General features: G+C 41.0%; 4 protein-coding genes and 1 non-coding gene across 7 annotated transcripts; 4 read left to right on the top strand and 1 right to left on the bottom strand.

The window, feature by feature from the left end:
• Positions 1 to 1,227: 1,227 nt before the first annotated feature.
• LOC135332924 (G-protein coupled receptor 157-like) lies at positions 1,228 to 9,452 on the bottom strand. 3 transcript variants are annotated; one of them, XM_064527853.1, is made up of 5 exons: positions 6,606 to 7,413; positions 6,131 to 6,370; positions 3,272 to 5,532; positions 2,959 to 3,198; positions 1,228 to 1,633 (listed from the first exon to the last, which is right to left on the bottom strand). In XM_064527853.1, exons 3-5 carry the CDS (start codon positions 3,992 to 3,994, stop codon positions 1,412 to 1,414), a joined length of 1,185 nt encoding a protein of 394 aa, XP_064383923.1. In that variant the 5' UTR covers positions 3,995 to 5,532; positions 6,131 to 6,370; positions 6,606 to 7,413; the 3' UTR covers positions 1,228 to 1,411. The 3 variants fall into 3 exon arrangements, 2 of the variants coding, with proteins under 2 accessions (XP_064383923.1, XP_064383924.1); XR_010393686.1 differs by lacking the exons at positions 1,228 to 1,633; positions 2,959 to 3,198 and adding exons at positions 8,205 to 8,420; positions 8,670 to 9,452 and having other exon boundaries at positions 5,230 to 5,532; positions 6,606 to 7,950; XM_064527854.1 differs by lacking the exons at positions 1,228 to 1,633; positions 2,959 to 3,198 and having other exon boundaries at positions 5,230 to 5,532; positions 6,606 to 7,409.
• A 50-nt stretch (positions 9,453 to 9,502) lies between these two features.
• Positions 9,503 to 11,674, top strand: LOC135332923 (G-protein coupled receptor 157-like). Its single transcript, XM_064527852.1, has 3 exons — positions 9,503 to 10,326; positions 10,575 to 10,781; positions 11,316 to 11,674. Exons 1-3 carry the CDS (start codon positions 9,634 to 9,636, stop codon positions 11,652 to 11,654), a joined length of 1,239 nt encoding a protein of 412 aa, XP_064383922.1. The 5' UTR covers positions 9,503 to 9,633; the 3' UTR covers positions 11,655 to 11,674.
• Positions 11,675 to 11,695: 21 nt separating this feature from the next.
• Positions 11,696 to 17,940, top strand: LOC135332921 (protein dispatched homolog 3-like). The gene is made up of 8 exons (XM_064527850.1): positions 11,696 to 12,946; positions 13,225 to 13,439; positions 13,776 to 14,002; positions 14,569 to 15,271; positions 15,384 to 15,841; positions 16,061 to 16,408; positions 16,745 to 17,224; positions 17,428 to 17,940. Exons 1-8 carry the CDS (start codon positions 11,802 to 11,804, stop codon positions 17,812 to 17,814), a joined length of 3,963 nt encoding a protein of 1,320 aa, XP_064383920.1. The 5' UTR covers positions 11,696 to 11,801; the 3' UTR covers positions 17,815 to 17,940.
• Trnae-cuc (transfer RNA glutamic acid (anticodon CUC)) lies at positions 14,304 to 14,375 on the top strand. Its single transcript has one exon. It is a non-coding gene; the product is annotated as a tRNA-Glu (tRNA).
• Positions 17,941 to 18,036: 96 nt separating the features above from the next.
• Positions 18,037 to 23,264, top strand: LOC135332922 (probable serine/threonine-protein kinase kinY). Its single transcript, XM_064527851.1, has 2 exons — positions 18,037 to 18,205; positions 20,546 to 23,264. The coding sequence occupies exons 1-2, from the start codon at positions 18,177 to 18,179 to the stop codon at positions 23,112 to 23,114; spliced, it is 2,598 nt and encodes an 865-aa protein (XP_064383921.1). The 5' UTR covers positions 18,037 to 18,176; the 3' UTR covers positions 23,115 to 23,264.

The raw sequence follows: 23,264 nt of genomic DNA, 5'->3' as shown, positions 1-23,264 counted from the left end.
GTAATGGCCAAAGAGCTAAATAGCTACATCATGTAGATATGAACCAGAACTTTCTTAGGACCAAACTGAAAATGACAACCAGTTTTTCAGCAGAATCTCGTTGAACCTCTGCTTATTCCTCTGTAAGATTATGTATCTACATGCATGCAGTACAGTGAACGGGGGCTCAGTCATAGATATACCTGTGATAGCATTCTTAGTATGTATCTGCACGAAATAAATTTTCTAACAGTCAGGTTCTTTGGGGGGGGGGGGGGGGGGGTAAGCCCATGTATGCCAAGAGAGGTTCAATCTGCTGAAAAGTTGTAATTATCAATTTGGCCTATACATATACACGTATAATTACATGCAAGCAAGAGTACTGTTGGTGCAAGTTTAGGCTAAGAGATTATTGAATGATTTCGTATTATTTTTCTCAGTGTAAAATGCATCTGTTGATTTATTTGTATTTATTTGTAGTATATTTCGAGGGTGTAAATATTTGCGGTTATCGCTGATTCAGCATGTACCGCGAACATTTATACCCACGAATTTAATATCGCATGCATGCATGCTGCAAAAAGGCTGCTATTCTGCAAAAATTAAATCGGCGAAAACGTTTCTAACGGTCATTCCGCGAAAATGTATTGAAGGCTGTGTGAAGCCATGCAGGAGCAAATGAGTAGATGGAGCGTATTATAACCATATGCTTAGGGTCACGAAACATTTCAATGTGCTAATTGCTATGCACATGCCATATATTGCACTGGGTTGCTATGGTAGTGATGCAACATGCCATATACAGAGCACTATAGCTGGGTTGCTTTGATTTGCCCATTCACTGGGCAATAAGTGTATGAAACAATAAGGCCAAGTACGAGATTCAACATGACTTCTGATGTTGTATATAGCTCAGAAATCAAATTTATCATATTTTGGGTGGTGTTGGAGAATAATGGGTGTGGTCCATCCACCCAAAAGAAGGGAAAACGGGTTTCAAGCCTATATCTGGATTTGTGTACTACTGCAAGAAGAGCCTGGACCAAGCCGAATCATTATACGTATATAATGCTTTGCAGCACTAATCAGATTGCTCCAGCCCCTCCCCTTATCGCAGAGCAAGCTGAGCTCTGCGATAGAGGCGTGGCCAATATTAACGATATTCATAGATAGTACAGTACAAATTCAGATTAGGCTTGAAACCCGTCCACCCTTCTTTTGGGTGAACAGGCCACACCCATCTATTCTCCAACACCAGCCAAAATATAAATTAACCACAACACTATTAAAGCATGATAATTACAGAGCTCAGATGAGTGTAGGAAGGGAGATATGCTAACATAATTATTCGTACACGCGAAGTCTGCACCACATAAAATATTAGTCATCAACATACAATACAATCAGCCAATATTCAGTACTAGTTAGTGGTTCATACCACGCTCCAGTCTTTCACAAATAGTTCAGTGCTGATAGGTTCCAAAGGTGGACTGCAACGAGTGGTGGATGCATTGTGAGACTCTCTGGATTTCCTGTTTCCACACTGTTCCTTGCAGCGTGCAAAGAAACAGCACAGCAACCTTTGCCTGATCTTTGGAGAGAAGAAGATGTAGAGAATGGCATTGGTCCAACCCTGTCCACCAGCGCCTATTGCCTGTTATGGATGCGTGAATGATAGAGCACATGAAATCTGAAAACAGTACAATAATAGTACGGTTAAAATAATTTATATAGGGATTAATAGCACGAGTAACAAGCACTGGCAAGGCTTACCTTGCCAGTGCTTGTTTGAGTGCTATTAATCCCTATAGTTATTGCACGAATAACCATACTCCATGCAATTACTCGCTTGACGACGTGCGATTACTGATACGGGATTATAATGGCTGTACAAATTCCAGTGCACTAACAGCACATCCCTGGTACTAAGGTGAAAATAATTTCTTAATTTGCCTCATAAAACTTCACGTGATATGAGGTGTTATCTGTGTCAAAATGACTATGACAATGCACATTAATCACAATATGCATGGCAATATGCACGTTACAATATGCATGTCAACATACATAATACATGTTACAATAATTATGCATGCATGTCAACATGTAGTGTTGCAAGCCATGCCCCTTCACTCGAAGAAGAGTCAACAACATTACCTTTAATTATGTATCACTTTTATGCCCACTATTAGCTGCTCAGCCTATCAGTATGCTAATCCATGACATCATGTGGTGTGCATGCATGGTTTGACAATATGATGTTTCACAAATTTACAATCTGATTGGTGGCGGCGGCACACTGTTGCCAGACCCTTTTTAGAGTGAAGGGATGTGGCTTGGGAGACTATAGTCAACATGCATGTCAACATACATGATTGTACAGATAGAAAAGGGTGGAGCCTAGATTATTGTGGTCCAAGTACACTACATCTGTACTCACGTATAGCATGCATATTGTAACATGTACCGTATAGCGGAACATTTTCGCTATTTGGCTTCAGAGCCCTCAGCAGAAATGTTCATGGTTCTAATATTCGCGGTTCAATGCCAGGAAACCATACCTACCAATAGCTTTGCATGTGAAATACCGAGTGCGTGGGAGTTTATCCCAGTTTTTATTTTCGCGTTATAACTACTCTGCCCTCGAAATTTTGCACTCTACGAAAATGTCACGCTATATGGGAAAATTTCCCGCTATATGGTACATGCATGCATAATTATTGTAATGGCATATGCATGTTGACATGCATAATTATTGTAATATGAATGCACACGTGTACATTGTCATATAGTAATTTTGACACAGACCATTACGTGCATGGCCATGCATGAAACTCGGTGAGTTTACGCAGAGCTCAATCTAATCGATTTCTTTTCAGTGATTGCTGGGCAAACACATACAATTGTCACACAATACAGCATACAATATAAATTGAAGCAGTTACAATAGTTGTATAGTAAGACACAATTGAATCTAACCTGCAATACACCAAGCACCACATGAATTGTTTTGTGAGGATCAGAGGGAATACAGTGACCACTCTCGTCTGTCAGATGAGTAAGGTAGATAGTATAGAAGTACTGTACAACCGCCCACACTCTCAGGAGAACAAACAACACTGGGATGAATAGAAGTATCCTGCCCACTCTAGATACTTTTTCCATGGCAACTTCCCGCTCTTTCACCAGTAGTCCAGCTTGGCCTACAGTAGCTTTTGCCTGTCATAAAAATAATAGAAGTAATAATCGAGCCTCTTGGCCATGATTGCTATTTTACTTTTTATTAGCTAACCTGCTTGTAGATTTTGATCCACGTCAAAGAAAAGAAAGTAATGATAAGCAGGAAGGCAACTATTTCTGGCAGCTGTGTAACCACTAGGGAAACAACAGTATTGTTCTTGCCAAAAGGTGGAGAGTTGCGATAGATTTCCATGTAACACCACATGCCTGTGACAAATGGAGCATATGCTAACTTTCCAACACATAGAAGTGGAAATGCTATTAGTATCGGAACACCCCAAGCAATAAGATGGTAAAATGGCAGTAATCGCTTCGTGAAATTTGGACGTTCTTGAGCAATAGTCATATAAAAATGAAATGCCAGAATAATGGTCCAGAAAAAAGAACTCATTGTGCCATAGGTAACGACATAGCTCTGAATCTCACACATTGTGGTGAACACATCACATCCGTGTCTGTCTGGTCGGTGATCAGTGAACACATATACCAACAAGTTGAACGAGCTTGTCAAATAGCCGGCAGCCGTTAGGAAGTCAGCTATAGCTATAAAAGTGACAATAGCTTGTGCAATGTTTTGTCGAATTTCAGTCCATGTTATGTAAATTGCTAGCATGGTCACACAGGCTACGCAAGACAGAGTATCAGAGACAATGCCCACATAACAAGGCACTGGACCGACACTGAAGGAGCTGTAGGAAAGGTTGGATTGGATGTGGCTGCAGTCTTGCTCAGGTTGAACACAGTAGTCATCATTAGTTTCAAACAGTTCATCCATGCTAGCAAGTCTGAAGTATATAATTTTTAATGCTAGATCATCAGATTTCCAGCTGTTTACACAAAACTGCTAGCACTGCAGATAATAGTAGAAGATCTTAATTAGCATTGTTATCTGTTATCTGGTTATATAATCTGGTCATAATCTAGAGGGTTCAAGAGGAGTCAAGACTGAACATTTTTTTACAACCCTAAGTTGTTAGTATTAATTTTGTTACTGACAGAAAACCCTCTTTTGTCAGGTGCTGTCGTTCAGAAGTTTAATCAGACGTTTTGATCTTGTATATCTACTTCTCGGTTCCTCTGATTCGCAATAATCCATAGCCAATGATGCCAGAAACTACAGCTTCTTCAAGTGCAGGTCGATCGCTTGAATTATATATTTCGAACAATTTCTGTTACAGTAGTAATTTCTCAGTTGCTTGTAAGCACCTCTACAGGGCTCTCCACATAGCTTCCTCCTTACCATTGGGTGATAGGATTGCATTGCACCAACCCTGCATGCCCACTGGCTCCTATATATTATTATACGCTGGTGTATGAATTCAGGCAATGAAAAGCAAGAACCAATATTCAAAGTTATACGAGTAACTAATAATGGTGCAATCAAACCTCAAGCCTTATAATATCAGCTACTATAATGAGCCAGACCATGGAGATCGTTTCCGCTCTATTATCTGTATAATAATTATATTAGCCGCTATATATACATGCATATACATATTGGATGCATGAACATTAAAAATTAATGCATAACTTATAGCAAGTACATTGTATATACGAGATGGAACCAATCCCAGGATTTCTGATGCGTTATCATAACAAAAAAACTATATTACCTATTCTCTAACACCAGGACAATTGATCAATAAATCGTGCCATGATTACGAGTATAATAAAATATCGTGATCATAACAGCGTTCAAGATTATGTACCGCCGGTATACAGAAAACTAAAATAATCATCAAAATAATGATATTTTATGCACACAAATTCTGCTTATGCATGCATGCACCACATAACATTTTTATGTTGAGTTATTGCTGATATAATGTGACCTATATACAGCCAATTACATCCATCAAATCCAGTCATGTGACTGTACTTTAAATCACTTAAGTGTGTAATAAGTTGTATTGTCGGACATGCAATAATGCTCAAAGTTGAGTAATGTACTCGCTCATAGTTTATATATACGCTCATGCATTGCGTAACGCCTCAAGCATTTTTGCATCATCCTCTTGCACACATTATTACTATAGCAAAGTGTGACATCAATGAACATGTAATCAGCCAAATAGCTAATGGTTTATGCACTTATACCACATTCCTGTCTCTCACAAATGATGCAGAAGTGACAGATTCCAAAAGTGGACTGCATTGAGTGACAGATGCATTCTGAGACTCTCTGGATTTCCTCTTTCCACACTGTTCCTTGCAGCGTGCAAAGAAACAGCACAGCAACCTTCGCCTGATCTTTGGAGAGAAGAAGATGTAGAGAATGGCATTGGTCCAGCCCTGTCCACCAGCGCCTATTGCCTGAGTATGAAATTTCAAATTGTTATAAATCCCAGGATTTCTGCATGATGCGTTATCATAACAAAAACTATATTACTTATTCTCTAACACCAGCACAATCGATTAATGACAATAAATCGTGCAAATAATAATTGTGATCGTGATCTCCTAGACAGAACAAATTCTCGATTTCGGATGAGCTATACCGTATATAGCGGGTGTATTTTGAGGGTGGTATAAAAGTTTTGCAGAAATACCATTAGAAGGTTTTCGCGGATTTAAATAACAGCCTTTTTGCAGCATGCATACATGCATAAATTCGTGGGTATAAATGTTTGCGGCACATGCTCGATCAGCAAAAACTGCGAACATTTACCTGCTATGTGGTAGTTTGCCCCTAAAGTTTGACAATTAAGGGATGGGTATGATTATCACGTTTTTTCAAATTTAGTGAGAGTGCCCAGCATGCATCTGAAATCAGCTTAATATGAGGCATGAGAAGTAGTAGCCTAGCTCCTTCGCAGGCCTTAAAGAAGTGCGGCCTGCTATAAGCTAGCGCAGTACTGACTAAGTATGCATGCATATGTCTTACTTTATTGTAAGTACGATCATAGCTAACCTGCAGTACACCAAGTGCAACGTGAATGGTCTTGTGAGGGTCAGTGGGAATACAGCGACCACTCTCGTCTGTCAGATGACTAAGGTAGCTTATGTACAGGAATTGTACTACTGCCCACACTCTCAGGAGAACAAACAACACTGGTACGAATAGAAGTATCCTGCTCACTCTAGACACTCTCTCCATGGCAACTGCCTGCTCTCTCACTAGTAGGCCACCTTGATGCACAACTACCTTTGCCTGTGAAAAGACAATAGAAATCATAGTTGAAATTTCAGAGCCTCCTGAACCCAAGTACTCTTTTGTTGGCAACGTACGAATAAGTAACTAAGCGATGCTGAAAATACAATTTTTGACACTTACTACAGCATCCAAAGGGTATGACATGCCCTAAGGTCTTACATAACGGTACCATTAATACATGTATATAGAAAAAGGACCAAGTTTGTAACATTAATTTACTTCTCTCACATACCTGTTTATAGATTGTGATCCACGTCAGAGAGAATAAAACGATAATTAGAAAAAAGGCAACTATTTCTGGCAGCTGTGTGACGACGGAAACAGCAGTACCATTATCGCCGAAAGGTGGAGAGTTGCGATAAATTTCCATATAACACCACATGCCTGTGACAAATGGAGCATATGCTAACTTTCCAACACATAGAAGTGGAAATGCTATTAGTATCGGAACACCCCAAGCAATAAGATGGTAGAATGGCAGTAATCGCTTCGTGAAATTTGGACGCTCCTGAGCAATAGTCATATAAAAATGAAATGCCAGAATGATGGTCCAGAAATAAGAACTCATTGTGGCATAGGTAACGATATAGCTTTGAACCTCACACACTGTGGTGAACACATCACATCCGCGTCTGTCTGGTCGGCGATCAGTGAACACATGTGTCAACAAGTTGAACGAGCCAGTCAAATAGCCTGCAGCCGTTAGGAAGTCAGCTATAGCTATAAAAGTGACGATAGCTTGTGCAATGTTTTGTCGAATGTCGGCCCATGTTATATAAATTGCTAGCATGGTCACACAGGCTATGCAAGACAGAGTATCGGAGACAATGCTCAAATAACAAGGCACTGGACCGACACTGAAGGAGCTGTAGGAATTGTTGGATTGGACGTGGCTGCAGTCTTGCTCAGGTTGAACACAGTAGTCGACATTACTTGCTTCAAACAATTCCTCCATGCTAGATCACATATTAAGCAATGTGACAACAGCGCCATTGACCATTGTGCATGCTGCATGGGTAAAGATTGCCAGAAATAGAATCTAGATTTAATCCTATATCCAGTCTAGATGTTTTATGGCTTAATTGAAGACTACATGCAGACTGGTATAGACTATACTGTAAATCTACTGCATGTTTTTACATATATTTGCCACTGATAGGTTGACACACACACACAACATCACACACAAACGTTACAAAACCATTCTATATAGATTTAGGGTTACTTCAGCTATTAATTTTGTTACTGACAGAAAACCCTCTTGAGGAGATTTGGTCAGGTGCAGTCATTGAAGTCGAATCATACTTTTGAATCTTGTATCCACTTGCTTGGTTCTTTACTGATTCCGCAATATCCTCTTGAACGCTTTGATAGTCGTTGATCTCAGAAATTACAGCTTGCTCTTCTTCCGGTGCTGGTTGATCGCTTGCATTACTTTCAAGCAACTTCTGTAATCGTTTCTCAGTTGCTTGCAAACAACTCTCACAGGGCTCTCCACACAGCTTCCTCCTCATCATGGGTGATAGGATTATGTAGAGGATTGCATTGCACCAACCCTGCCCACCGTCTCCTATAGCCTGGTACATGTGTATGAATTTAGGCAATGCATGGAAACCAAGCAACTGTATTGGGGTTGATGCATATAATTATGCATAATTATACACAACAAGGAGCCAAAGTTTAAAGCCGTATTATAACTCTCGTACAAAAGACAGTGATTATATTTACAGTCATTCTCGATATGGAACTTATAGGCCTCTGTTATCACATAATTATAAACTGAAGGGTACACGTAATTAATGCTTAGAACTCTAGAACAACAAAGACTTACCTGCAAGATCCCAAACACTGTGTAGACTATCTTTACAGTGGAAGGGATACAACCACCGTGATTCGAGTTTGAAACAATAAGCGAATAAAAGAACTGCAATGTTCCCCACATCCTGAGAAATATGTACAAAATTGGAATAGCCAGGAGTCGTTTCTCCACAGGGATAGTCTTTTGCATCGCAGTAGAGTGATCTTCATTCGTGAGACGAGATCTTGTCTGAAAATTATTATTTTTTATTATTTCCCTCATTTTGTATAGCTTTATAATAATTATTATGATAACCAAGTACTGGTGAGTATTGCACCTAGTACCAATTCAGCTGTTATTTAGATTGTTAGTATACAATGACTGCCATTGACTTGGGAAGCACCAAGATTAGTATACCGGCAATTAACTGTGCATGCACAATAGTACAATGAAAGTTAATTGGCCCAATTATAGACATGTAAATAACAATGATCTTACCTTATTTATACTAATCTTGATCCAGACATACAGCACCAAGATGAAAACATAGCACATAACCTCCCACAGTTTTCCAGCAATAAGTATGTACACAATCGTATTAACATTATCAGAAATTTTCTCTTTGTAGTCCATATCTTTGATATAACACCAGTTTGAAGCAACATAAGGTGCGTAGCCAAGCTTATTCTCAACAAGTAGAGGGAACACAATAAGCAATGGCCCAATCCACGCAACAATGTTATACAGGGGAATCAAACGATTGGCCAGTTTCTTGTTACCATATACGAGTATCAGAAAGAAATAAAACGCTAAGATAGAATTCCAACAATACGAGCTCATGGTAGACCAGGTGGTTATGAAACTCTGAATCTCACAAATACTTGTGAAAGCAGGACAATCATGATCGACTTTCTGATCCTTAAAATTTACTAGGAAATTGATAGATCCTATGATGTACCCAAATCCTGTGAAGAAGTCTGCAATAGCTAGCAATGTAATAATTGCCTGTGCTCCTGACCTCATTTCTTTCAATAAGCAATAGGTCAGGACAATTAATATGCTGCCCATGCATGATAGGGAGCTTGAAACTAAGCTCACATAACTTGGTGCTCTTCCAATGTCAAAACTTTCCAGGTTGCTTGGGCACTCAAAAGAATGAGGGCAAACAGCAGGCTCAGACCAGTCCCATCCACTCAAAGACATTTTTAACTAGCCAAAAAGTTTGTCTTGTCACTGATAGGGCTAAGGCTAGGGGGTGTTGCAGCTCTTAGAGTGCAAGCTTGCAAAAGGTGGGGCTTGTAAGCTTTGACCACCCACACAAGCACGTGGCTGTGGGAATATTTTAAAGTGTGTCAACATTGCATATTGAAGTGACTCGTTTGTCGTTGTCATGTTGTGAGATATTAAACAGCCTCTAGATATTTATCCAATTGGCTAGCCCTGGCAGTGCTGAACAGTATTAATGGAAAGTCAGAATGTAACATGCCCTCTCAGTTTCAACTGCAGTGGAAAATCAAGCAAAGATTTAGTCAGTTTTGACATTGGAGCGTCTCCAAGCTATGTGAGCATTGTCTCATGCATTCTGTCTTGTTTGGGTTCACTTTTGATCGTATTAGCATTCTGTCTACTCAAGGACTTACGTACTACCACCCAGAAGATAATTACCTTTTTGGCAATCGCTGATTTCATCAGTGCTGTTGGCTACATTTTCGGTTCGGTAAACTTTTTAACCCACTTTGGAAAAACTAATTCATCTGAATGTCAGGTCTTCCTCATACTATGCGAAGCTCAAGCCACTATAACAGCATGGTCGTCCCTTGTCTCGTTTTTTTGGACAGTATTTCTCGCCTTACACTTCTTCCTGATCATTGTCTTCAAACGTTTCCATTTCGCAGGAAAACTACTCTCTGTGTACAATGTCATTGCTTGGGGAGTGCCCCTGATAATCATTCTGCCACTGCTAGGTACAGGCAAGCTCGGTTATGCTCCGTATGCAGCTTCTAACTGGTGCTACGTGAAGGACTACAACTACCATGGTTTGAGGCAGAATGAGCTGACCGTTGTTTTTATACTAGTGGCTGGAAAGGGCTGGGAATTCATCAGCTATATGTGTGTCACAGTCCTGTACTTGCTCATCTTTTGCCATATTCACCGGGTGAGCATAATAATTATTATGTACATTTATATGCTATGAATTGTAAAATGTGTTGCTATTCCTGTAGTCTCTTTTGAGCTATACATGTACATGCACAGCTGAACGTGTAACTGTTGTGTATTGATCACTATGTTTACACTTGAGGGTTCACCGTATATCATTGCTTAAGCAAATTAACTAAAAGGTTGCTTTCATAACAAAAGTATACAATGGGATTACTGTGTAATTTTTTCTCTGCTGCTATACAGACTCGTCGCCAGTTGCAGAATACTGAGATTGAGCCGCGGATGTTACAAGTAGAGTGGAGATTGATGGCTATCCCGATGCTGTTCATCCTACTCAGAATGTGGGGAACCATTCAGCTGATTGTCTCTCTTAGTCTGCCCTCCAACAAAGATGCTCCTTGTATCACCCCTCAGTTGCGTGATGTGTACTTAGCCTTAGGGATACTGCAAGTAAGCATAATTATCATTATTCCCATAGTCTAGTAGTGTACTCCACACTAACTATGAATTACCTTACACTACTACCTTGTTGATACATACATGTTGATACAAATACTATAATTATAGTCAGCATAATTAGCTGTGAGATGCCTATTCTGTACAATGAATATGCCTGTTATCCTAACTCGATGTATGTACACGTGTCTTTATTGTATGTTAATCCTTTTTAACCCAGTAATCATAGTATTTGTGCTTTGAAACTAAATCTTGAGCACTACACTTCATTGAGATAAGAGAAACAGTTTATTTACACAAGCAAACAATGGCACCATTTTTATCAATGTAACACTGTTTGCTGCCCTAGTGAGCTGCAAAGCACAGTATTCACAGTACACACTGTATGCATGTAGCTATAGCCATGCACCTTTGACTACAGGTCTGTGTAGTCAAAGCCAGGCTACAAATATTTGTTCCTAGTTCAAGAACAGAGGATGTAATTGTAAGCTGTACGTACATGTGTTTATCGCCCCGCCCCCTCCCCAGGCTATTGGCGATGGAGGCCAGGGCTGGGGAAACGCTGTCCTCTATGTTTTCCTCTCCCCCACTATACGTACTCGGCTCTTTAACTCTCTCTGTGGACCATGTGTAGATGCCATCAAGGGACGACTGGTGGGTGAGCTCGATACAGACACGACAACATCACAGAAACCGGGACTCAATCACCGAGTGCGAAATATGAATGTGAATAAGCAAGATGGGTCTACGTCGCCTCTACTACCTCACAGGCCTGCTACAGGATATAACATTAGAAAATATGACTCAACCAGTAGCTCAGAGCAGTCTTACAATTACGAACACAGTATGAGTTCAACTGCTGCTTAGATGTGGTATTATGTTGTTAAGTTGTGTGGGCGTGTACGTAAATGATGTGGTAATTAATGCGGTTGCTCTAAACGTGGATAAACAAAGTCTTTGGACCAGTAGCTTCCTTGTTCCTAGTCCTATAGCTAGCTGTACTGTACATTTATCATGTCAGAAGAAAGCAGTCTTGTGGAACTAGAGTCTTCTCTGGAATCTGACACAGAACTAACAGATACAGAAGATGAAACGAGTGAAGCTTTTCAGAAACTCCGTTTCCATGGCCTACAGTCTGATTCAGAAGATACTGACAAACCAGCTCCTAAGTGGAAGTTTTGGAGAAATCGAAATGGCCAACAACAAGTTTTATCTGTGCAATCTGGAGATATAACGGTCCCTAGCCAAACTACAGAGTTGAAAAAAGGCGCATTTGGTCCAGCAAGCATGGTCTTCAACTGGATTCTGAAGTTCGTATTTTTCCACGAGAAAGCACCTCTTGTGTCTGTTATTCTTCTCACTCTGAACGTGGGTATTTTTGCTACCTTGCTGGGGACTGCTATCAGTCTCTACCCCCCTGACATAAATGTCTCTCTAACCTCTTTCACGATCCCAAACCACCCTTCACAAAAACACTGGGACTCTTTCTCGGCTGCCAAAGCTGGGAGATATCTAAATGCTTCATCGCAGAATAATGTAACCCAAACAAGCAATATTGTCAAGCGAGATGCAGAAAGTGTTATGAAGAGATCTGTGGATGGTGGAGATTGTACACCTCAACCGGGCCACCGTTACCAGAACATTGATATGAGTAGGTACGGCACTTGGAATTTAGAGCTAATCTACAAAGTACGTGATGGTGTTGAAGACAACAATCTTCTCACTAAAGAACGTCTGAGTCTGATACACAGCATGGAAAACGAAATATACAACTCCGATGGATATGCTAATGTTTGTCACAAGAAGAGTGGCAGCGCACTTTGTGATCGTCTGAACTCTGTGATGTCTAGTCTGTATCCTAGGAACTCTGACGGCAGTTATGTATACAATACTCTAGATGGATTCACTCCTAATCTCACTAAGTCTCTGCTACAGTTTAAGGATCATCTCGACCAGGCACTTTGGTACACTGGGGGGCAAATCACCGTCGTCAAATCTACAAATCAGATCAAAGCAAAGCTACTAAGGTCACAGCTGAGTGTTGGATTACCCCTGCCTTGTTACAATGGTGCTACACGTGATAATATTGGAGAGCAGCAACGTGCCGTGTTTGATTACTACATTTCTCTTGTTCCTCTCTTTGAAAAAGCTAGTGGAGGGTAAGTTTTAACAGTATGCTGAACTAATGACCCACAGCTACATGTACCTATATATGTACTGTACACACATGTGATTGAACTTCCTGTATATAATTGATCTCCGCATGATGTACCTATGTACTTGTACACACATGTGATTGAACTTCCTGTATAATTATACATGTAATTGATCTCCGCATGATGTACTGTACACACATGTGATTGAACTTCCTGTATATAATTGATCTCCGCATGATGCACCGTATTTGGTTAATTTATACGTGTTTATCCACACACAGTGAACTAGAGGTAATCTATGGTGGCACAGGACTATATGACTACCAAGTGGACAGTGCCATAATTCACGATTATCTACTTGCCATCGCCTCTTTTGTCTTGATAGTGATAGTGGTGTTTGTGCTGAGTGGGTTCTCTGTGTGGCTGACTGTGCTGGGGATCTACAGTGTGTTCAGCTGCTTCCCATGGGCTTACTTTGTTTACAGAATAATCCTTGGTAAGAATATCTCTTGCATTCCGTTGTACAAGGACAGGTAGTTTATAATTCTGATTGCTGGCACACCTTTGCCCATGTGTACACTTACATGTATGTATATTGAATAGAATACTACTGTAGCAGCATCAAACATTTAATTGGCACTACATCTCTAGTATGTATATATATGCAAACATCTGGCTATACCTAGCCAAAATTGCTAGTTTATACAGTGTACCCCTGAATAGTTATTTCTAAACATTGGTAGAAGATCAGAGAGAACTGAGGAATGCCAAACTCCAGTTTATTTCCTACCCGGCTACACGTAGCGCATGTACATTTATACTCTTCATGCAGGTATCAAGACTCTGAATGTGCTGAACGTTGTCTCCGTGTTTGTGGTGATTGGTATAGGAGTGGACGATGTCTTTGTCTTCATCAACACCTTCAAACAATCTGGCAAACTGAAATCTCTTCCTCTCCTCCATCAGCGCCTGGGCTACACTATACTTACTGCTGGCAAGGCCACCTTTGTCACATCACTAACAACCTCAGTGGCTTTCTTTGCCAACGCAATATCAGCGGTAAGTGGTTTGTACTGGTTTATTAATGTATCGAGAATTCATGGACGTGTGGGAGGGACTATATTAAGTAGTCATGTTTTTTTGCTGCTGACGTATACAATTACATGTACATGCACCTTTTAGGGCTGACCCTATACTGTCAAACTCTGTAATGTCTTATGCGAAGTCTTTTTTGTCCCGTTACTATTACGGGATTTAAATGCTTACATTCAAAATTAACAGTCATTAACTAACTGTCAACTTAACTTTTGAGTATTGATTGAAATTGTAGTACTATTGAGAAATGCTCTCAAATGTGAAGTCCCATGTGGTCTAGTGGTTAGGATCCGACGCTCTCACCGTCGTGGCCGGGGTTCGATTCCCCGCATGGGAGGTATTTTTTAGTCTCATGCGGTTGTAGCTGGGTACTGTGCGCAATTTTGTGTGGCCATTTTATTACCCGCATAGGTTGTCAGCACGAACTTAGCTGTGCTAATACTATTTCTTCTTCCTAACCAAATCTACTGTTGTATTTGTATATTCGTGTTTGCTATTATGTTTTTATACTCTCTCCTCTTTGCATGCAGATCCCTGCCGTGAAGCAGTTCGGCATCTTCATGGGTCTAGTGGTGATATTTTGCTATATTCAAGTGCTCATTGTTCTCCCTCTTGCCTTACATATATGGCATGCTGTGTTCAGATATTGTGAGAACTGTTGCTACTACCCTTGTTCGCTGCCCTGTGCTCATAAGCAAATTACAGTGACTATACCTCATGTCAGATTGTCTGAATTGGATGAGGAAGAAATTGGAACAGAGAATGATAATCAGGCTGATTTAACATATTATAAGGAAAGCGAGTCGACAGACCTCCTTTCAGAAAGAGACAATAATGATGTAACCCTGGAATCAAATGTTACAGTAGCAGAAACACAGGGTATGGCGCATATTGTGCAAACTGAAATGATCCAGAAAACTTTGCCTGTGGAGAAAGTGTCAACATTCCTCCAGCTCACGATGCTACACTGTATTGCGAGGCCTGTTCTTTTCTTTCAGTTAGTGAAGACCAAATTTGGAAAGCTCAGATTTCTGCTACTGAAGATGTTCTGCATTTGGGTGTACCTACTTAGTTTGATTCTTTCAATAGGACTTGTGGTCGGCCTACTTCGATTCTCAGACCGTCCTCCCCAGCTGTTTAACTCAAACTCCAACATCCAGAAGTTGCTTGATCTAACAGGGAATCTAACAGAGGGTGGGATTTTGGACTGCATTAATGGCTGTGGAGGATCATGTGAGTTTGATGATCGGATGATACATGTACATGTAATTACTGGTCGATATAATGTTTAGTTGTAATCTCATCAAAATTAATGTTTAAAGGCTCAACATTTACATTCTCACAGTACCTTACATCCCTCCCCCCTCTACTGGTGGTGGGGGAACCTCCAGCTCGTCAACCAAGCCTCCCACGTCCTCACCACCCACATCCAAACCCTCCCACTTCACTCCCTCCCACTCCACTCCTGCCCATACCCAAGCACCTCTTGTAACCACCCCTCCACATACCCAAGCACCCCCTGTAACCACCCCTCCACATACTGACCCTCCACAAACCCCACGTCCCCCATCCACTACACAAGCACCACCGCCCGTCACACACCCACCAGTCACCCATACCACTAACAATGGGGACCATACACCATCTGCCCCTGTAACGAATCCCCCCACTCATACTCCCAATAGTGGTGGGGAGGAAGTGGATATTCTCTCCAACCTTTATTCTAATAACGTCGTTGTCAACGTCGTGTTTGGAATCAAAGATATTAAGAGAGTTGAATCATCTGAATTCCTATCTAATGGGGTGAGCACGTATAAGACTGCTCTTTTATGGCAAGTGTCATGTCTTGATGATTATATGCCTGCACATTCCAGAATGCATGTAATGCATGTATATTAGGGATTGGTCGGGAAAACGATGTAAACATTGACTGTTCGTACACGTACAATGTACATGCATATAAAGGATTATTTATCGGATATACATGTATGACCTTTTTAACTACGTGTGCCTCCCATATAGAACTATGCTGTGCAAGACGACTCGTTTGTAGGTAATTTTACCTGCAGTTCCAGACCCGGCATAATCAATCCCAAGGGAGCTGTTCGAGCTTTCTGCCGAATCTGTACCAACATTTCTAGCCCAGACAATGGTCTCATCATGGAGGGAAACTATAACTGTTTCCCCCGTACTTTACTCTCCTCTTCCTTTCGTTGCCTCTACTACTCTGCTCAGAGCCTACCCGAGTGTCAGCCTTTGTTAAGACAAGATACCAGGAATGTCTCTGTGACTGCTGCCGCAGATTCTTATTATAACAGTACTGATGGTGGAACAAAGAACTTGCGCTACTTGTCCATGGCCTTCAAATCTGTAAGTCATTACGTATACTTCATACTCAAGGCCCTAGCTTTGTACACACACAATTAAAAACCTTGGTTCTGCAATAAAGTTGACATAAACAGTAATTATAAGTCATCCTTTTGAAAGTGACCACTTCCTTAAAGTGTATAAATTTTATGCATTGTATGCTGCCAAATAACAAGTCCTTTAATTGAACTTACATGTACAAGGAATGTGTACAATAGTACCTGCATACCATTCATTCATATTAGCTTCCAAGAAAGCATTTTAGACGCAACATATGGCCAAATTGTATGTATACAGTGTAATTCTATCCAACTCTCTGCATTCTGTTGCCCAATACAGACCACTAGTCCAAATGACTCCCCGTCTGACAGTGTGAAAGACTACCAACAATGGGAAGACTTTCTCTCAGGGGAACTGTCCGCTATCAGTGAGCAGTCGGGACCTGGAGAACTCTATGAGGGAGCAGATAAACTCCTTTCCTCCGGGTTTCAGGCGTCTGAGAAGTGGGTGGAAGTCAACATCGAAGTATTGGCTGTGGATGGCTCTTTGTATGGAATTTGTGTGTCTATACTACTGTGTATGGTGATCATAGTGTTCCTCACGTACAATTGGAGGGTGTTCGTTGCAATCAAGTTGACTGTTCTAAGCATTGTTTTCTCACTGCTTGCAATGTTTGTGGTGTTTGGTTGGAAGCTTGGCATTGTGGAGGCCATAACTCTGACTATTGTGGTCGGTAACTCCTTGGATTACTGTATTCACTTGTGTGAGGGTTATATGTCTGCCACTCCCGAACACATTGCCTATGTGGAACAGTTCAAGGTAAGACTAATAGCATGCAGTTATTAAGAGTTTTGTGCTCAAAGTGTTAATTTCTGTAAATCTATACGTCATGTATGTGCATGTATGTGCATTAATAATACTGTTTGTGCTGTGTTTGCAGCTAAAGGTTACTATACACGTCGCCTATTAAGTTTCTAATGTGTACATGTACATGATGTACATGTATATCCCATCCCGTGCAGTTTATGTCTGGAGCCTCTATACGAGTTAAGCGTGTTGCAGCATCTATTTCGTTTGTGGGTGTCTCAATAGTCAGCTCTGCCATGACAACCATCTTAGCAATCATTCCATTGCTCTTCACAACAATTGAACTCTTCACACGTTTTGGACAAATTCTACTCCTCAATACTGTACTTGCCATTACTTATACGCTCGTCTTCTGTAGCACTTTCCTCGCTCTCTTTGGACCCTCGGACTCGAAGTTTACCAAGGCTCGAGCTGTGAATGCTTTGGTAACCATAGGGACCACTGTGGTTGTGTATCCTATGTTGCTGATTCTGGTGTTGTTCATTCTGTCCTCTGTGGGAGTTCCGATACTCACAGCAGACGGATATCCACTCTTCCCCTGAAATGACTGATTCATGCTACCTAATCAATTATTTTTATTTAACCACTGTGCATAATTAATTATTTATAGAAACAGTCATGTTTGTTTATTATATGCTGCAATTTGCTGCAACATTTGCTGAATGTCATGTGACTGTCCCGCTTTGCACATGCGCACATGTAATTAACATCCGCTTGTCATCCGCATGTCTTTAATTAACACACACCCTTAGGTGGGGCTTGGCACCTAAATCTAACAATAAACAGAGAGAATGTGTACCTTCACCGCGCGCATCACATCTGAACATCAATAGGAGCTAGGCGCAGGCCGGCCATATTATGACCTGAACAACGCTGTGTATAATTGTACTGGCTGATCTGCATCATGTGTGATGATGAGCAAGTATCTACCAGGCAAGTTCCATAATAATTAGTATGTGTCTTGTAATTATTATGTGTCTTGTAATTGATTGACTCTTAGCACTCATGATTAATTGAATGTATTATTAAGAAAGGTAGACTGGAAACCACTTATTAGCTTTATGAAGCATGAAACATTAATGTTAGGAAAGAGAGCCCATGAATCCTAGAGTTTGTTAATTTATATAGGTTTATTTATTATGATGTGTCAGTAGTATTGGCTGCTGTAAATGCTTATCTAAAAGGTTTATTTTTGCGATAGGATTGTTTGTATTCGAGCCTTGTGTAATGCTTTCATTATGCTTCAAAAATACACAAAATACATTTCGCAGTTCACCTGATTGTTGATTAATTAGTTGTACTCTTCATCACAAACACGAACAAAAGATCACACAATGTACATGTAGCTGAGGTTGACCTTAGACTGAGAAGTGTGATGTGTTGCTTAACAATCTCTTGCACTGAAGTGGTACAACCTAAGAAAACCCGTTGCTAAAGTCTGGCTCGTTGCTTAACAATCTCTGGTGCCACAAGCTCTAACCTGCTGGCTTTTAATCTTAGGAAACCTCTTATAATTATTATTGTATGCAGCTGAGGTCTGCTTGTAGCTTATTCAACAGAATCAAGTTCTCAATTATCTCTAGGCAGTCCATGCGGTACAAGCCACTGATAGTTGATGATTGATATGCACCAACCTAATTTTGATCATGGTTGCATGTATACATGTATATTAAGTGGATCATTATATTAAGTGGATCATTTGTGACAGTGCCAATGAAAAGGGACCTTAACGCGCTATAGGCCAATTTAGTAGAAATGAAAAACATGGGCAAAAAAAGTTTTTTTTCACAGGTGCTAACTTCAACCCTTCCTCTACCTACCTGTAAAAATTTGGGTCTCTACGAAGCTTTAAACAGGTCAAGCGCGGACGTTGAAGAAACTCACCGAACGTTCATTTTTTACAATGAAATTTACTGTCTACGTGAGGGGAAATTCCCTGGGAATGTCCCTATTATTGTTAATTATTTTTAACATGTACAGGACTATTTCATCAGCCCAGTACTTAAGAGGAGCCAGGTATATTATAGCTCCACTTCTTAACAAACATAATTTAGCAACAGAAATAGATTAGAAAGAGCAGCCTATCTAGCTAGCTAGCTTGGCGTAGATCCACTCTTGTTTCTTTAGATGTACGTATCCCGTGCCACTTGTCCTCATAAACACTCCGTAACAACCTACAGATAACTAGTAAGTTAAGATAGACACAATAAATGTCACTTACATTCTAGTCAATAGACTAGCGTTTCTCAGACCTCCGACACTTACCACCACCTGGGGGAACCATCAATATAAATGTTATATGACAATTCCACGCAGTTTCCTGGGCCCTCCATGATGTAATCACCCATCCCATCAGGCCTGTTACTACTAAGCACAATGGCAGTGATACCAGTACTAAATTAAAGGAGGAAAGCTTTTTATAAGGCTATACTAATAAGTTGGATCAAGCCTTAGATCGATACGGACGAATACTAAGTGAAAGACTACCTATAATAGATCACTTAGGCTTCCTTTAAGCTGTATGAAGGACAGAGACACTTTCTGTAGGCTCCATACAAGTGAGGGATCTTTTATAAGACTGATACATTACACAGATAATAAGTACAAGCTTATAACAAGACATGAGAGCTTACCATTCGAGCGACGGGAGTCTTTGTCTCTTTATTTCTTCGAAGATCCTTCCTAGGTGCCAGCTACATAGCTATACTAGCTAGCTAGAGAGTCCTAGAACGCCTAGCCTTCATCTAACTAACTTGTCTTCTCCAGAACATCTTTTACTAAGCTATGAGTATACGGAAGTGCCCGGAAGGCAATAATTGAACTTCAATTATTCATGACGTTTGAGCGTCATTTACTCAAGAAGGCGTTGCAATACCTTTGTAGCGTTCCCTCGAACATATCTCCGGAAAGAAAGTAGCTAGAAGGTCGATCTTGGTATCATTTTGAAGCTTGAAGGACACTCTATCTGATTCAACAATAAAAACTGATTCGAAAATGCCCGCGTTAAGGTCCCTTTTCATTGGCACTGTCACAATTATTGATTGACTGATTATCACATGCAATTAATATAATGGTACGTATGTGTGGGCTACGGGTGTGTATACCCCACACTGAATCTGATAAGCGTTTGATGTTGGTTGTAGTGAGCCGCTTGTATTCATACTTTTGGCTTCACCCAAACTACGTGTAACTATTAAACATGTACATCAAAACTGTTATATGTAGCGAAATAGCCATAGTGTACACTACTATTGTATCACACACTAACCACAGAATGGCAGAAATACAACAGTTCCGTTACGAAGGTATCGAACTATTCAAATCTGAGAACCTTGGAGCAGGATCATATGGTGTCGTCTGCAAGGCCAAGTGTGACAACCTTCTCTGTGCCGCAAAAATCATCTACCCAATTTTGTTCGAAGCACAAGACAGCTCAATGTCGGTTTTAGCTAGCAGCCACCTCTCACCCATTCAGAGATTCGAGCAAGAGTGTCAAGTTTTGAGTCAAATTCACCATCCACACATTGTGCAGTATTTGCAAACGTATCGTGATCCCGAAACAGGATCTTCGATACTCCTAATGGAGCTGATGGACATCAATCTCGCACACTTTCTACAGTCATACCAATCTCCAGTACCACTTCATGTTCGTGTGATGCTTTGCCATGGTATCGTTCTGGCCCTTCGCTTTCTTCATTCCAACGGAATTATCCACCGTGATCTTTCTAGCAACAATATTCTAATCAACGACAGAATTCGAGCCAAAGTTACAGATTTTGGAATGTCCATGTTCACCAACTCTAGTGGTTCACGGACGCTCTGCCCTGGGACGATATCATTCATGCCCCCTGAGGCTCTCAATGATCCACCAGTCCACAGTGAAAAGCTGGATTGCTTTTCATTTGGTGTAATAGTTGTCCAGATATGCACAAGGCTTTGGCCTGATCCCAAGCCTCGTTTCAAAACTTACATTGTTCCTGACCCTCGCGATCCATCAAAAACGTCCGAGGCTCAATTTTCCATCCTCGAAGCGGAACGAAGGCAATCCCACCTGAAAATGATTCAATCCACAGATCTTCTACGTCCGTTTGCCCTCAATTGTCTGAAAGACAACCCTGAAGACCGCCCATCGGCTCGAGAGCTCTGCACCAGTTTTGAATCCCTGAAAGAGAGGGAAGAATTTGCTGAGAGTATGGCCATTGATTCAAACAGGGCACGCACTTTTGATGATCAACTGTCACGGTTGGAGGCACAGTACACAAAACAGCGCAGTCTACTCGAGAGTGAGCTGCAGAGGCTCCGAGAAACTGTGGATGAAGCACACAAAGAAATAGGAGAGAGAAATGAAATGCTTGATATTCGTGCCCGACAACTGCAAAAAGTGAGCTTGAGTTTGGCAGACAAAGAACGAGAGAATGATCGTCTCAAATCCAGCATTGTGAGACAGGGAGACTCAAAGATGATGCAGAGTGATATCATTGAATCTTTGGAAAAAGAGCTTGAAGTGAAAGAGAGAGAAATTGTGCGTTTGCAACAACAAATGGAAGTCCAGAATCAAACGATCAGAGACCAGCAGTACCTCTCAAAAAATGACGACTACCAGTTTCGAAACATGCAATTTGATTTATATTCGAAGGTCGAACATATACGCCAATTGCAGCGTCGACTTGAGCAAGCGGAGTCGAGTGTCTCCGTGAAAGATGGTATCGTTCAGAACAAGAAAAGTGAAGTACGACATCTCGAAGGCCTTCTAACCTCCAAAATCAAATCATTTCAAGATGCACTCAGATACAGAGACAAGAGGATCCAAGATTTGGAGGAGTACCTTGCCACCAATGAAGAACATCTTGCCGCCCTCCAGAAAGAGATTCAGAAGCTCAACAAGATTGATCCGAAAGAAAAGAAGAAATTTAAACCGAAACCTGTTCCACGTTTTAAGAAAGATGGCACAGTCCATATCTACAAGAATGACTATCCAGCTCCGATAAAGATGCACGCTGGCTCTACTGCCTCTGTGGGCTCTTGTGCCTACTTCCGACCCTACAATAGCAAAGAGATATGCAAGTTCGATTTTGACGCTAATCGTTGGTCTATTTTGCCTGAGTATGTGGAAAGTGCCTTCACACTAACGGCTGTTCAGGACGTCCTCACTTGCATTGGCGGACAGGGCTCCAAAAGGGTTCGAAGTCTGATTGATACGAATGGTCTGGAAAGTTGGTTTGAATCGTACCCACAAATGCTTGAAGAGCGTTCAAATTCTTGTGCTGTGAGCACACCGAATGTGCTCATTGTTGCTGGTGGTTTGAAATCTGACTACAGCACTATCGCTTCGGTTGAGGTCTTACGATTCCACAGTCGCTCGTGGAGCTCAGTCGCCTCTCTTCCTTACCCTCTGCATGGATCGTGTGCCACTGTGTGTGGTGAGCGTGTCTACCTAGGCGGAGGGTACTTCATGAAGTCCAAGAGTCTTTTCTCCACTCTTACATGTTCTCTCTCGGCACTCTTATCGCCTACCCCGTTAGCCACCAGTAGCAAAGCAGCATCTTTTCCCCGTGACCTCGATAAGAAGACATGGCACCACACTCACGATCTGCCTGTTTGCCGAGCCTCCTTCACTTCGTTTCGTGGAGAGCTGTTTGCGGTTGGGGGCAAAAAAAGCGACTCATCATTCTCAAATGTTATTTTCAAGTACAGCATTCTCAACAATATCTGGGAAGAAGTGTCACACATGGATGCGGGTCGATCAAACTGCCTAGTCAGCAATTTGCGCAATAAGATTATTGTAGTAGGTGGACTTTGTGAAGAAGGCATTTCAAGTGATATTGAATTTGTGACTTTTTAAAGTATTTGTGACATTGATTAGTTAGTGTTTAGCTATAATCATATAATTGCTCATTGTTCATTTATAGAACTTTCAATCAATCAATTTTCAATGTTATTTTTGCTGTGTGTATGTTTCAATTCATACATAATTTTATTTTATCAACTGTGA

Source organism: Halichondria panicea, chromosome 3 (genome assembly GCF_963675165.1).
Source record: "Halichondria panicea chromosome 3, odHalPani1.1, whole genome shotgun sequence".
Taxonomy (NCBI): Eukaryota; Metazoa; Porifera; class Demospongiae; order Suberitida; family Halichondriidae; genus Halichondria; species Halichondria panicea.
The sequence above is the reverse complement of the archived record's forward strand: the minus strand, read 5'-3'. Positions and strand labels throughout refer to the sequence as shown.